Here is a 15,632-nt window from a genome sequence, read left to right on the forward strand (position 1 = left end):
GAAATTAGGCAACGATCTCTGCCACCGGGGTGGCGATCTCTCCATGGTAAAGGATAAAGTTAAACATTTTATTAAAGTGCAACAGTCGTTTAAGCTGAATATTAATGTACAATATTTTTTAATATTTAATTTCTACGTAGAAAATATATATTTTTTTCAAGATTTATTTTTAAAAAACCTATAAAGTAAAATGTTTACATTTATTTATTATATATGGGACATTCTTAAGTGACGTATAAAATTAGTTTGGATGAATTTAATCATTTTTTTACAAAATGTATTACATGTACTTTTTATATAAAAAGGTAATTAAATAATGTAAAATAAGCTGATTCTCATTTTTAATTTATATGTATCTGTAATTTAAATGTATTCAGTTGATATATTTATTGAAGAAGTTTAAACAAACAAAAATTCATTCTAGCATTTGTTTATATGGGATTGTGTTTTGCATCACTGCCTGATAATTTTCTATGGGAGGATGTTGTAGACCTAGTGGTTGGCTATGTGTAGTGCTGGAATTACTTCAGGTCTGAGGTGTAGTTTATTTACTACTTTTTTGGGTCCCTTTAGGCTGTTGTAAGATTAGAGGTGCACTTTGTGAATAGCAATGGGCTTACTCTTTTGTGGATTGGTGCATGTCCCTCCCTATACCCCAACCTAGCCCAAGTTTAACCCCTCCTTATTCTACAATGAATCTCTCTCATTTAGTAGTAAATATTGTCTATTATTCAGCCACTCTCCCAGCCCCTTCCCCATTTACAATTAAAATATAGGTGTATGCGTGCAGAGATCTCTGCAGTCGGGGTGGAGATCTATGCACAGAAAAGATAGGAGAGTGGGAGGTAGAGAGCTCAACGTTTAGGTATATCACTATAATACTATAATTTTGTAGTACATTATTTGTACTTTGGAGTATATTTAGTAGTAGCACAATAATATGGTTTGTGAACGGGCCCTGAGGTGTCCACGTATCCTGGGAAATACTTATTTAGGAGGAAACATTTATACATTACTGAAAGTCATAAAATGAATTGAAAATAACTAGGGGTATCAAACACAGCCATATTTGAGGTAATTAATCCTTGCAATTTGTCTGGCGAGATGATTATCTCTCCCATGACATAGCACCAGGTGTTGGTGTATGAAGATATCTAAAACTTTAACAACCCTGAGGGGATCCCATGTCAGCCTTTTCATGCAGCAGATTTGATGGATCATCTTTTTTTAGAAGCAAATATGCAATCTATAAAAGCAGCATAAAATGTCTGTCCCTTAGGACCAACTTATTTATCGTGTATACTCTGAAATGCCATGATGTTAACTAAACTGATTAATTTTCTCTGAATTTCCGTGCAAGAGTGTCTGCTCAGTCACCCACTGCTGAAAAAGATGCCTAGACACTTAAAGAATCATGTTTCCAAAGACTAGATAGGAAAACTCAGTCATTGTTTCTGGGGTCATTTATTTGACCATTTTTGAAAATTGTATTACATCTCCTCCAAAAATTTGGAATATTTCCAGAAGCAGGATATTCTATAAAGCATGGGGCTAATAATTCCACTTAATGTGCTGCTTGTTACAGCCAAAGTTAGCAGTACACTGGGCTCTTTTGAACGTTTTCTGGCCATCTTTATTTTAGTCAGCAGATGGGGCCTGAAAGTTATATCGAGTTGAATAATAATTAGGATATAAGATAATAAATGGAGCATTGCTAATATTTACAGCATAAGGATGCATGACACAATTTCCCTTACCAATTCAATAATAAATGTGGATGTCCTCACAAATATCGAGTTGTTGAACTTTATTTTATGTGCCAAATGGTTCTAGACCCAACTCTCCTTTGAATTGTTTAGCAAGGAACTCCAGATTTGGTTGTTTTTAGGTTGCAATCTACCAGACAACACAGTTGTCTGGTTTGCTGAAGACATCTTGGGGGCATTAAGAAAGCTGACCTAGAAATGCATTCCACCCGCTGCTTACCATTGGCTTTGTAGTTTGCAACTCGCATGTTCTTGCTTTCCATTTGCTGGCTTTATGTGTTTTAAGCTGTCCATCTTGAGTTTGTACCTTCCTTTGCCCAAAGCTTATACATTATGCTTCCAAGTGCTGCCTTTCTGTAAACAGGCCTGTAAATCTTGTTCCTGTCTTGTCACATTTGCTGTGCCTTCAAATGTCAGGCGCTGTCTTCCAAGAGCACTTGTTTACTTGTCTTTCTCTGGCTTCAAAGTGTGAGGATTTATGTGACAATTATGCTGGATACTATGGGTAAGAAACAGTTGTTTTGTTTTAGCACACAATAACATTTAAATCAATGTGTATTTCAGAATATAACTGAATTGAGAACACAAATGAGGCAAATTTGCTATTTCTCAAGTAGGTTGGAAACAGATACTTTAATATGATCAAAACAAATCATTTCACTAGGTGATGCAATTTTCACACATTTTCGACACTGCACTGTATAGTTTTCTTAGTAAAACTGTTTTGTCTGTGCAAATATAAGTCATTTCAATTGGAAATGTGTTGTCTGTAATGTCAGTGTGCTACCACACCATGAATAGTCCACTCTGTGTCACTCCACTCTACATGACTCCACACCGCCTCACTCTACTGTGCACAACTCCACTTTACACCACTTCAAGCCACTGCACTCTGCACCACTCTGCTCTGTCACTGCACACTAAGCCACTTCACGCTACACCTGTCTACTCTACCCTGTACCACTCTACTTTATGTCAAAACACTCTTCGTCATCCTGCTCTACACCACTGCACTCTTCACCACTGCACTCTAAGCCACACTACTCTAATCTGTACAACTCCTCTCTATGCCACTGTACTCTACACACCTCTGAAACCCTGAACTCTAGGGCACTCCACTCTGTCAATACACTCTACGCCAATGTATTTTACTCTGTAACACTCAACTCTGTGCTCCTACACTCTATGCCAGTCTGCTGTACACACTCTCCTCTGTTCTGCACCACTTCACTGTATGCCACTGCACTCTACACCACTCTACTCTTAACCACTGCACACTACAGCAACGCACTCTACACTACTGCACTCTGCCACCACTGCACTCTACATCACTGTACTCTAACCCACTGCTCTTTATGACACTACACCACTGCATTCTGCCACTACTCTGCAACAATGCACTCTGCCACTAAACTCTGCCACTCTTCTCTGCACTACTCCACTCTGCTCCATGCCACTGCACTCTACCGTACTATAGTCTGCTCTGCAGCACTCTGCTACTATGCTCTGCCCCACTGTATGCCACTGAACTCTACTCTGCACTCTACACCGCTGCACTTTGTCACTTAACTCTACCCTGCACCTCTGCGCCACTCTACTCTGCACCACCCTAATCTACACCTCTGCATTCTATGACACTAGATTATATGCTGCTGAATTAAATGCCTCTACGCCACTATCCTCTGCAACACTCTATGCCAATGCACACTACACCCGTCCACTCTACGCCACTCCAGTGTATACCTCAACAAAACTCCACACTATGCTACTCCAGTGCACAACACTCTCTGCCACTCCACTCTACAACCCTCTACTCCATTCTTCGCCATTCCACTCTACGCCACTCCAAGCCATTCTCCTCTAAGCCACTAACTTTTAGCCATGCTGAGCAGCAGCCACACTGGTGTGCACAACATGGCTAAAACTCATTGGCGAAGCCAATTGCTCTTACATAGTCTTTGCCAATGTTTGTTTCCCTTTGATACCCTGTACTATCACATCTTCTTGGTGTGGAGTGGATAAGTGTTAATATTGCAGTTGAATTAGCTAGTTTATCTGGCTATTTAATTTATGTCCTTTAAGATACCTTTATGGGGCAGGCTGTTTGTTGGGTTAGCAGCAGTTAATCAAATATATGTATTGCTGTATCAGGTATTGAAGTGCTCTATCGAACTAGCAGCTAAATTTAAATTACTGTGCCCTCCAGCATACTTACGGAATTTAGTGTCGCATATCTGCTCTGGGTGATCAGTAAATTCTAATTTACTCTTATTAGTCTACACTTCTCACTCAAATAAATCAACCTGGGGGAAGCCCGATAAATGCAACTTTGATATCTGCAGTTCCAGCTGTAGGGGATCTTCCTTGAAGTCATGTTACTAGATCACTGGTTCCAAACTGTTTAGAAATGCGACCCACGTTTTTAGAACAACAAACTTTCACAACTCCTTTACTTTTAAGGGACAGGAGAGGTGATTTTTTTTTTTTATGTAACTAAAGCATCGTTTGGTAGCGCATTGTCAATTACAGAGAGCACAGTTTCTATTGAAATGGCCACCAATTTTGCACGGACATACTGTTTTACTGATGAAACTATATAAAACAGAAATTATGTGTGGCGATTGGGTTTCTGTAAATACATTGCCATTTGTGAATCCCCAAGAAAAGTGCCTTGATTTGTTCTGATCCTTTTAAAATCTGTTTCAAGCACACATCAGAATTACAAAAAATGTGCTTCATTGCTTTCATAACTGCTAAATACAATAAGTTCATTTACACAGTTGTGTGCTGCAAAAAAACTACACCGTACAGCCTTTTCATTCCATACTCCCTGTACTCCAGCACGTTTGTCACACACTTCACTTTAAAGCTGCTCTCACTTTGCATTTAGAGAAAGAAAAGTAAACTCCAATCCTGTGTTAAAAGAATAAGCAGCAATTTGTCAGAAGACCTAGCCTGACATGTGACATCTTTCTTCGAAGCACCACCAAATATGACAAGACAAACACTGAATTTAAAGGCATCTTTATTTATTGGTCGTACTTTGCCTACACTCCAAAAATCGGCTTGCGACCCATCGGTGGGGAAGCCTTTTTCTTTTTCAATTGTTCAGAGACTAGTGGATCCCCATGCACATATCATGTTTTGTCCCCAAACCCATAGTTATCCCTCCATTTTAAAGTTTGTACTTTGGCGTATTCTTACACACAGACCCAAAGCACTTCTACCACCTAAGGAATGCCTAGATTGAACTGGCCCTCCACCCATCCACTCTTCTGTTTAAGTAGCCCATAGAATCCTGGACCTGGACTCTGGTGAATGTGAGCATCGACCATGGAATGTCCGCGATTTAACTTCAGATAGGCCCTCCCTGCATCTGCATTACTTTGGACCCCATGTGAATTGTAATATCAGTTCTGCTTACCTGTGATAGGCTTAACCTAGATAAAACATCCCATGGGTGTCCTGAGCTTCCACTGATACAGTGTAAATGTCCTTCTGATCAGTTCCCTACCTAAAGATGTTCCTCTCGGTCTTTCAGGAGAACAATTGGGACCTGGAAAATGTAGTCAGAATGAGAGCAATGCTTCCAATACATTATGTATGTAAAGCCAGTATGTGCATTTGTAAACTTATGGAAACATCATACATACACATTGCTAACATAATAAATGTACACATAAAGGCAATGATTAAAGTTTGTTGCTGGTCTTAAGATATGAACCTAACCTGGCACAGGCTTTGGGTTATATAGGTAATAGGTCATAAATGATACATCAGTTGATAGGTGACACATCGTTCATACGGCCATGCGACTTGTCCTGTGAAAGGTGCTCATCCCATTAAAAAGTAAGTCTATCTAAGGCTGGAAATAGAAGTTTCTGGTGGCGTTCACACCTAACACTGACTATTAAAGCATCAGCTTAAAGCTGTGCAGAGGGAGTCCATGTTTTTAAAACTATGCAGCGATCCACACCAGGACCAGTTATGAACATTCAATCTGGGGGATGGGTGATAGACTCACAGGTATGTTGGGGAGGATAGTGTAGCATGTTCCTCAGCCAGGGAGCATGTAAATCACAACCACACCACACTCGGAGCCCTGTATCGGACATCTTTATTCCTCAACATACACTCACACACTGCACTCGGACCACGTCATAACCGTTAATAACTACACCCTAACTCCTCTTGGCAAGTTATGTAATTCCTCTATTGAGTCTGCCAAGAAGCACAAGGGTCCTAGTGCACAGTCTCACAACACTACAGATGAGGAAAGACACTAATGATAGGCACACATTTGATAATTATATAACAGAAATTTTGGTGGTCCTATGGCTCAGATTTCTCATTTCAAGTATAACATTTTTTCATGTTGTATGTTAACAAAGGAAGTCTAATCTAAAATTAATCCAATCCAACATGATAATTTGGCGTATATAATTTGAGCTGCAAGTTATTACACAGGGTACAGTTTTTGCTAGTTTTTCCTAGTTTCTGCTGTGGAACAGTCTGGGTTCTGTTTCTCACTCTCAGTTATGACTTCCTATAATATTTCATGATTTAATATGTTAATTTAATGTGTTAATAACACTGATACTGTCCAGTGTGTAAAACCTTTGGGCATAAACCCGTTTCCCCCACAACGCTCCGACGTCTGTGGTCCATGTTATTTCGATCGTGCTGAGATAAGAGTCCAAGCGCATCGCTGGACATAACGGTGAAAATATTTTCTTGGGGGGGGGGGGCCCATCGAGGAGACCGCGTTGAGCTTACCACCTCACCAAAGAATGAGAAACTGCTGCTTAAACACATGGAGCACAGTACTTGTTTAGACTGTTTACCAGGAAATCTACATTATTCTTGTGCCCATTTCAGTAACGGCTGTTGGCTTTCTAGCACCCACTATGCATGAGACTATCGATGTTTGTTCATTGGTGTGCTCTGTAGTATGCTGCTGCACCAGTGGTTACTAGACCGAGTCCCAATGTTTCTGTGGTAAGTGGTAAATCGTGTGCAACTCATACGATGATCTGATATGTGTACTTGGAGGCAATTATAAATGATTTCTGCTGCTATGCAAAAGAGAAACCGTAAAGTAGGCCATTTTTGGCTGAAAATAAGATTTTATGTTATCTGTCTTCGCAGGCTCTCTGGCTCATGTGCTGCAGGAATCCTTGCTGCGGGGATGTTTTCGTTTTCTCGTCTCACATGGCAGTGGTCCATTGCAGCGGAGGTTTTCAGCCTAAACAATCTGTTTGTTGGGCTGCTGATGGCACTTGCTGTACAGTTCGATGAAGCAAGTAGTGCACAAGAGAGATCAAAGGTAATTGGCTTCAGTGGAACCACCGTAAATGTGTTTTCTTGAACTGTTCTCATTTTACCTTCCTCGATTTGTAAAATAAAATAAAGAAACCTGAAATAAATCTGGGGGCTTGTTTTTTATATTTCAAAAATTGTAACAGATTTTAAAGACCGGCATAACAAAAATACAAGCCACGCCCTATGCTTAAACACGACCTATGACATTTCCTTTGAGTTCTGTCAAATATATAGTTTGATGCCGTAGCAAGATTTAGATCATAGCGAAGTATTTTTAATTTCATTTATAACAATAATTGTAATTTTACCTCCACTAACTGAACGCGCACACCTAAAACATGTTGGTTATGTTATCATCATTTGTGTAACTGTCACTATTGTAGCCAACAGTCAACAGTCTATAGGGTGCCTGTTAGGACTTTCACATTGTTTTGAGATAAGCTTCAAGTTAGTCTGGTCTTTGTGCCTGGTCTCTGTATGTTCTATGTAGTGCTTGGTTGTGGTTGCTTTTGGTTTCGCACGTAATCCTTTTATTTGGGATGGCGTGACTAAGCTGCAGGACATTTCTGCTTAAATTAGTTACCAAGGGAAAGTGGTTATTCGTTGTCCAAAGGGTTGTGTTCGGCTTTGTTGTTTGGTAGACAAACCATGCAGGTTTGTTGCTGTGGTGTGTAATTGAGTGAATTGGGAGCATTACATTTTGTTAGGTGTGATTTGGTCAGATCCATTTCGAAGTCCATCGAATGGATGACAGGCTGTACCTCACATGTACGGCATCTCCGAGTGTCGGTGTTTGTTTCTGTGCATGGTACTGTTGGAGAGAGCTGCATTGCTAGTTGTGTGGCTGCAGTGCTTTGATGTGTGCATAAAGCTATGGAAAGCACTTTCTAACCCAGTGCTTCCCAACCTGTGGTCCGGGGACCCCTAGGGGTCCGCAAAGCCTGCTCAGGGGGTCTGCGACTGCTTCGTAAATTTGATAATATTAGCATATTATGTCTCCAACTTTCAGTAATGACTCAAGGGGGGGGGTTCCTGGATTCTAATAATGATTCAGTGGGGGTCCCCGGGTTCCAGTAATGATAAATTGGGGGTCCACAGACGTCAAAAGGTTTGGAACCACTGTTCTAACCTATTCTGTTGTGTTGTGTGTCTTGGAATGATGGTTGTTTCAAAGCTGTAGAAGCTATCCTTAACAAGCATTGTGTTTCCACATGTATGCTTTTGGAGCTATGCTGTGCTAGTTAGGAGCGAAGGTCTGTCTAACGCATTCTCCTTGGAACCTGAAACCTTGTCTGCATTTCTGAATTGCTTAGCAAAGCCTACATCCAGAGAAAACCAGGTACCAGGAGAGCCAACTGTCTTCGAACTTTGATTCCAAATTGGTTGGAGAAGTAAACATTTTATAACGTGCGTCAGTAGTATCGTACGCGAAAGGTGCTTGTTAGTTTTTTTGCACCCAAATCTGATGGTTCTCTCCACAGTGCTAACGGAATTTAATCAATAAGGTTCTCAGTGTTCAGCAGACTTCAGGTTAGTGAGTTTCAATTTAGTAAGACTGATTCACAAATCCAAAAATATTATATGTTTCCCTTATATTGCATTTTGAGTAGATTGCAGACACTTCAGGGTTTCACAGACTATTACAGGACTGCTCATAGAAATTTCTTAAAAAGTAGCTCGCCAAGAATACTCTTGCTACTTCACACTAAGTTATGCAGCTTGTCAACTGGCCATGCAATATCCTTCCAGGACTATGTTATGTACCAATTATGGAAAAAATACTATACTTTTTTTCAAATTGACACATGGACTGCACAACCTCGTGGTGTGTGATGATAGCAAAGCTTTCATACAAGGCTGCATGATTGCTTATTCCAGGGTTAGCAGAGGGAGGAAAGGTGCAGCCAATTGGCGTACCAGTAAAATGGCAGTACTTGTCACGGACTATGCAAGAGCAGTTTTTTTGGAATGATTCCCGTCAGGGTTAGATTACTTCATTCAGCACCTGCATCAGGAGACTACTACTAGTTTTATTTTAAACTTGGTTACATTATTTTTTTGCCAAATAAAAACAAAATAAACAGTGAGGTCTTGACTACCGTGCCTCAAGAAAAATTCTCAACCATCAAAAAAAGCCTATAACCTTCACAAGAGAGTGGAACAGTCAGAAGGGATATACATACCTTTGAAGAGTACTCTGCGTTTTAAAATGACCATTGATATACAAGGTGCTTCCTAACTTCCTTTATGTGTTATCGAGGGTTAGCTAAGTTGAAGTTCTTAGTGGGTGATCAGGGTATTAAACCCCTCTTTGATATCTTCCTGGAACCTCTAAAATAGCTTTGGTGCAGAATGTGTAAATCTGTGGTTCTTTAAACAGGTGAATATTTGCTTTGACATGTTTAAGAATTTCGTGTAATGTGAAAACATTCCCTGGCATCTAGTCCATTCATGATACTCTACCATTTTAGAACAAGTCACTTGTACCAAGGTTTTTTTTTCTGATGGAGGACATAGAGGTTGGAAGTATTCAGCTTTCCATGGGTGTGGGAATCTTTCACTTGGATCACTTTGTTATGCCTACAAGTCAGGATTTTTCAAATCTCTTCAAATGTGCAACTTTTGGAAGGCACATTTTTAGGGCCTGTCTCCAGAGGCATATCTGTTCATTTTACCGTTTTACAGCTATCCCAACTAGAGGTCCTGCAAATATTTTTCACATATCCAATGTTTTCCATACATTGCCAGGACGGCCTGCTCAAATCAGCAAGCAAGGTTGTCCGATTGGCTGAGGACAACTAGTATTGGGATAAAGCTGATGGTCTCCTTTATTAAACCACTTAGTATCCCCATGGTGGCCAAACATACTATGGAGCATATTGTATTGAAGCTTGCCACTCGTTATATGGGTTACACCCCGCACCCCGTTTTCCCAGTCTGTAGAGAAATGCAGTCCTGATAGATAAGGATAAAGTGGTTTCTTGTATAATGCAGAAAATAATAGTGAGGCCGTGTCTCCCTTTTCTGCTTCCTTTAAGTCCCGGCCGATATCCTCCCTTTTTCTGGTCGTGGCTCGAGAGAACGTAAGTTCCTCCTTTAAACACTCCCATCACAGGAACATTGTGACCCTCGGTAAAATAACAATACTGTAATCAGCTCAAAGTACAGAGATAAAAAACAAAAAAACAAATCTATTCCTCTCATTTACAATCACCAGAGTGCACTGTGTTTTGGTGTGATAAACTCTGAAGTGCATGAACAAGAGTGAAACTTAACCCTTTCAGAGGCATGTTATGTGCTTTCGTTCATTACCTAGAACACCGCCCACCACGTCCTCATGCCCTTTTCTCTCCACGGTACTTGCGTAGGGCCATGACCCTCCTGGATCCTGGTGTCAGGGCCTCCAGACTCCTCCTTTGCAGGGGACCGGTGGGGTAGGCATCTGTAAAGCGGCCTTCCTTCCTGGCACTCCTGCCTCTGAATTCATGGTCTCCGCTCCTTTGGGTCCTCCGTCCTGGTCATCTCTGCTCCGCTCTCCTTCCCGTCTCCACGCTTGGGGAATCTCCTTCTTGTCTGACTCCGCTCGGCCCCCGCCCAGCACTCAAAGCATAATTTTCATGCGTCACGCTGACTGGCAACATCCGCTTCCAGTGCTGAGCATCGGGTGCGAGTAAACAAGTTGCTACAGGACACACCGTTGTGGCCAACTTGAAGTTCCCGGGCTCCATAGCAACTGTATCACAGAGCAGGACTGCACCCTTTACAATTTGGACCGTATCACAGAGAAAATACACAAATAGCTTAAACGGGAAGAGGTGAGCCATCTCCAGTGAGGTGTGCCAGATGTGGATAAGATGCACGTTCTTCTCTTGGTTTCCAGTGCATACATTGTAGACAGAAGTTCTCTCCAATATCAACTGTATTTTATGAGTTCTTGCAACTAGGATATTTAGGTATGATTTTCTGAGTTTACAAAAAAAAGTAGCACTGAATTGGCTTTTGTCGATGTTGATTGGTCATATTTGTATCACAGGAAATTGAAAGATATTCTCCTTCTTTTGATTATGGAATGAAAGAACAAAATACTGGAATGCTACTTGGGTTATTACTGCCAGTTATGTCCTTTGCTGCCTTATATGATCAATTATTGTTGTAGTTTTTAGCAGCTGCCCAAGAAAATAAAAATATTATCAGCAAGTACCTCTCCCACAACTAATTTTGCTTCCTTTTCAAGATGTCCCCATCCTAAATAACAAACACACCTTAGGTTAGTCTGTGCTCACCCTCTGGTACCATGGCCATGGCACAGAGCAGTCAGGCTTAACTTTAGAGGCAATGTGTAAAGTGTTTGGCAACACTTCGAACAGTTATACATTGATAATACCACACAAAAAGTCACTACAGTCGGTTAGAATAATAGAGCTTAAGTAGAAGTTGTGATATGAACTTTAAAGATCAAAATGCAGTATAGCGCTTAGAAGCATAAAGCGCCATCCGGGGATATCTGGTCGCACTAGACTTGGGTAAATCCAAAAGTTCAGGCTGACTGTGGTGGAGTGCGGGTTGGCTACAGTCCCAAGTAAGCCTGCTGACGTTTTATCTTCTCAAAAGTTGAGACAAGAGTCCTGTCTGCAGGGAAAAAGTTTGTCAGGTGCAGGGAGAGCGCACTGGCTGTGGTCCATGGGCATGTAGAGTCAGCTGGGAGGCCTGGAGCCTTACAGTCACGAGTGGCGATTCTTGCTGTGCTAAGAGACAAACTTGTGGCGGCTCACGCTGATTCTTTGTGTAAGAGGCATGTTTCTGGGGCAATTGGGCCCGTTTGTGGTCACGAAGAGTCCAAAATCTGGAATTCAGAGGCCAAAAACCATTTCCAACTGCCCACAACGGGAGAGGTGCATCTTGGGGGTCAGGAGGTGGTTGAAGACAGGTCCAAAAGCTGTAGCAGGTGTGTTGGAAGTCTTTTGTGTCCTTGGTACTTCATAAGACCAGTAGGAAAGCCAGCAGGCCCTTGGTGTCACTTTGGTTCTGGGATGTCAGTGCTCCAGCATTTAATTTACAAGCCATTGGCACATGCAATGCACTTCACTAGGGACTTATAAGTACATTAAATATGCCAATTGGGTATGACTCAATTTCACCATGTTATAGGGGAGAGAGCACAAGCACTTTAGCACTGGTTAGCAGTGGAAAAGTGCACAGAGTCCTAAAGTCAGCAAAAACGAGGTCAGCAAATGGAGGGAGCCAGGCAAAAAGTTACGGGGAAAACCACCCTAAGGCGGTCAAGTCTAACATGGGCTGAATTATATCCTCACTACAAGTAAAACTGAAAATGAGTCGAAAGACACTTGTGATCCAATGGTTGGGAAATGCTGCTTCTTCCATGCACATCCTATTTATTTTCTGTTTGTTGATCGTCATTTTTCATTTTGTTCCCTATAGGTTATTATGGCTATTACTGTGCATTGTTATTTGTAATAGGACAATACCTCATCAGTACCTATCAGTCGTGAAAATGTTTGGATAATGATTGTAATTGAACAATGTGACTTGAGAAGTTGCACCAATGATTTTTAACTTATGGAGAAGTAAAACATTAAACTGGGTAACATTGATTTTATGACAATATTGCTGGAGCATTGATTATACAATAGTACATTTGTAACCATATACCTTCTAGTGTTTTTCAAAGTAACCTTAACATTTCTTTTTTTTTTTTTTCATTTTGTTATTTCAGATATCTAAAGTCGGTGCATTTTTCTGTGGCCTCAGTTTATGCAATCAGCATACCATTGTACTGTATGTTCTGTGCATTGGATTATGGGTGGTGCTTCGACTGTTTCAACAGAAGGTAATTTTTGCAATATTGACAACTTAAACATTTGTGTTCTGTTTCCGAAAGATGGTGCTATAATTGCAACCGTAAAAGTTTAATTTGTTATATATCAGTAGTCAATTTGATGTTGGTTACTCGCACCATTTTTGCTGGCATGGCTACAGCTTCACTGCAACTCACCATTATTTTTCCAGTAATCTCATGTTTGGAAGCTTTCTGCTGACTGGGTTGGTGCCGTTGTTGTCTTGGTGCAGACAACCCCACTAAGGGTCTGACTACAAGTGTCCTGGTGTTAAATTCATAATTATAACACCTAATGAAATCAAACGCTGTGAATGTACCTGTGCTATAATTGTTGGATATTCAGAGTTTAACTAACATAAATATGACCTAAAATGTGGATTTTGGTTCTTACTGCACCAAAAGCCTCCTGTCGAGTATTTAATCTGCAATTTTCACCAATTTAAATTTAACTGGTAGAAGGGATTTTATGGAATCCGGGTATTACCTTGATCTGTACCTATATTTGTGTCTAGTATTGTGTGAACTAATAGACATATAAAAAGTTTATAAAAAGCATTTGTGGGCACTCTCGAAATAGAATGTAGGGTTTTATGTTGTATGAAGCAGAAGCTCAACATTAAACTCCAGTAAAGGAGATTTATGTTGTATGTGTTCTCATTCTTCCTTCCCACAAACATTTCTGTTTCTCAGCCTACTCACATCCTCTGTCACTAACCAATGTGCCCTTCCTTTCTTACCACCTACTAATAGTTTTCCAGCAGCACCCCAGAGTCTAAGAGTACTCTTCGGGCTTTGCACAGCATACCTGCCACAAGGTTATTTGCACTGGAGTCTGAAACTGTACCTGCTTCGTTGCACACTGAGTTTATAGTTACACCATGTCTTCCATATAATGCAATACGTCCACAGAAACATGTTGTGTTTAGAATTTGGAGCTTAATATGCTTTAGAAATTGATGAAATCCAATCAATCATATATCGTGGATTAGTGGTGCATAAAGAGCTTTTTTCTAAGTCTCAGATTGAGGATTTATTTCAGGCACAGTCCATATAGCCGTATTCGTTGTCATACTGTTACTAAAACTAGGATGGAGGAGCTATGTTAGTATGTAGGAGTGGCAGAGTAAATAAAGAGATTAAGTTGGTGCAGCTGAACTGTCAAATTCTTCTTGAAGGAAATTAAATCAACAAATTTCATGCTAGTAAGAGGAGTGACCCATATCTTTGGGCCTAATTTGTCTGGATATTTACGACACCAACACCGCCAACCTCCTCAAAGGCATGAACAACATCAGCCTCACCCAACTAGTCACCGACCCCTTACACCACACAGGTCACACACCGACTCAATTTTTACTGCCAGTGACAGAGTCAAGTACAGCCATGTCACCAAGCTCATCTGGACCGACCACATCATTGTCCACTTCAGCATCGCAGTATCCCCTGGTACCGCCTCTAAGCTGCCCAGCACGTGACTCCGCAGCTAGAACAAAGTATCAGAGCCAGTGGACAAATGCCTTCAACACCTCCCCACCCGACAACGCAACCAACCTAGAACAAGCTGCCAAGAACATATTTGCCTGATCACCGATTGCTCCGACAGTCGCCCCCCTTGTGTCCACCAATCTCAAGAGACCCTTCAAAGAAGCCAGTTGGTATGCCACAGAACTAAGAACTGCGAATCGCAACTGAAAGCAGCTAGAAAGGATCTGGTGCACCAGCAAAAAGCCATAGGATGCCTCCTTCAAGGCGTCCTTCAACCAATGCCTCCAGCTACTGAAAGAGATAAGGGACGCCCAAGCCGAACAAATCAAAATCAGCTCTAACTAAAGCGAAGAACTCTTCAACATTGTTGGAGAGTTTGCCACCCCCTCAGCCACTGAAAACATCATCACCCCTTCTTAGGAACTCTGCAACTCCCTGGTGGACTTCTTCCACGGCAAGATCTCCACCGTCCACAACAACTTCAAACCCTAACCCACCGCCATCGACACTCTCCTACACATGCTAACCCCGATGTGATATTCGACCACCTGCTCGTCACCTGGGACCATCTCACCACACAAAACACCACAGCCATCATAAACACCGTCCACTTAGGAGCTCCCAAAGACTCTTGCCTCACACCATTTTCAAACTCTGGAGCAAGATGAACAGCATTGAGCTTACTGCCATTTTCAACTCATCCATCACCACAGCTTCCTTCCCCGAAGCATGAAAACATGCAGAAATCAAACCTTTTCTCAAGAAACTCCTCCACCAACTCCAGCATACTTAAGAATTACCATTCCATCTCACTGCTCCCTTTTCCGTCAAAGTCCTCACACGGTCATCATCCGCCAACTCACTGAACACCCGAAAGTCAACAATCTTCTGGCCTCCTCCTAATTAGGATTCTGCACCAACCACAGCACCAAAACTGCCCTGACCCCTGCCACAGATGACATCAGAACCCTACTTAAACGGGGAGAAATGGCAGCCCTGATCCGCCTCGACCTCTCAGCAGCATGCAACACTGTATCCCACCTCACCCTTATTTGGAGGCTTCATCACATCTGAATCCAAGTAGTTGCCCTCAAATGAATCACCTTTTTCCTCACCAGAAGAACCCAGAGAATCTGCCTACCACCTTCACTTTGGAACCCAAGAACATAATCTGGGGCATCCTTCTAGGCTCATCGCTCAGC

General features: G+C 41.5%; 1 protein-coding gene across 3 annotated transcripts in view; it reads left to right on the forward strand.

The window, feature by feature from the left end:
* TMEM260 (transmembrane protein 260) overlaps positions 1 to 15,632 on the forward strand; it is a 413,639-nt gene that overhangs the window by 144,163 nt on the left and 253,844 nt on the right. For all 3 annotated transcript variants that reach the window (XM_069207434.1, XM_069207432.1, XM_069207433.1), the window contains 2 exons: positions 6,915 to 7,092; positions 12,823 to 12,936. In XM_069207434.1, the coding sequence (XP_069063535.1) occupies positions 6,915 to 7,092; positions 12,823 to 12,936 (292 nt within the window). The remainder of the gene's footprint in view (positions 1 to 6,914; positions 7,093 to 12,822; positions 12,937 to 15,632) is intronic.

The sequence above is a fragment of the Pleurodeles waltl genome, chromosome 9 (genome assembly GCF_031143425.1).
Source record: "Pleurodeles waltl isolate 20211129_DDA chromosome 9, aPleWal1.hap1.20221129, whole genome shotgun sequence".
Taxonomy (NCBI): domain Eukaryota; kingdom Metazoa; phylum Chordata; class Amphibia; order Caudata; family Salamandridae; genus Pleurodeles; species Pleurodeles waltl.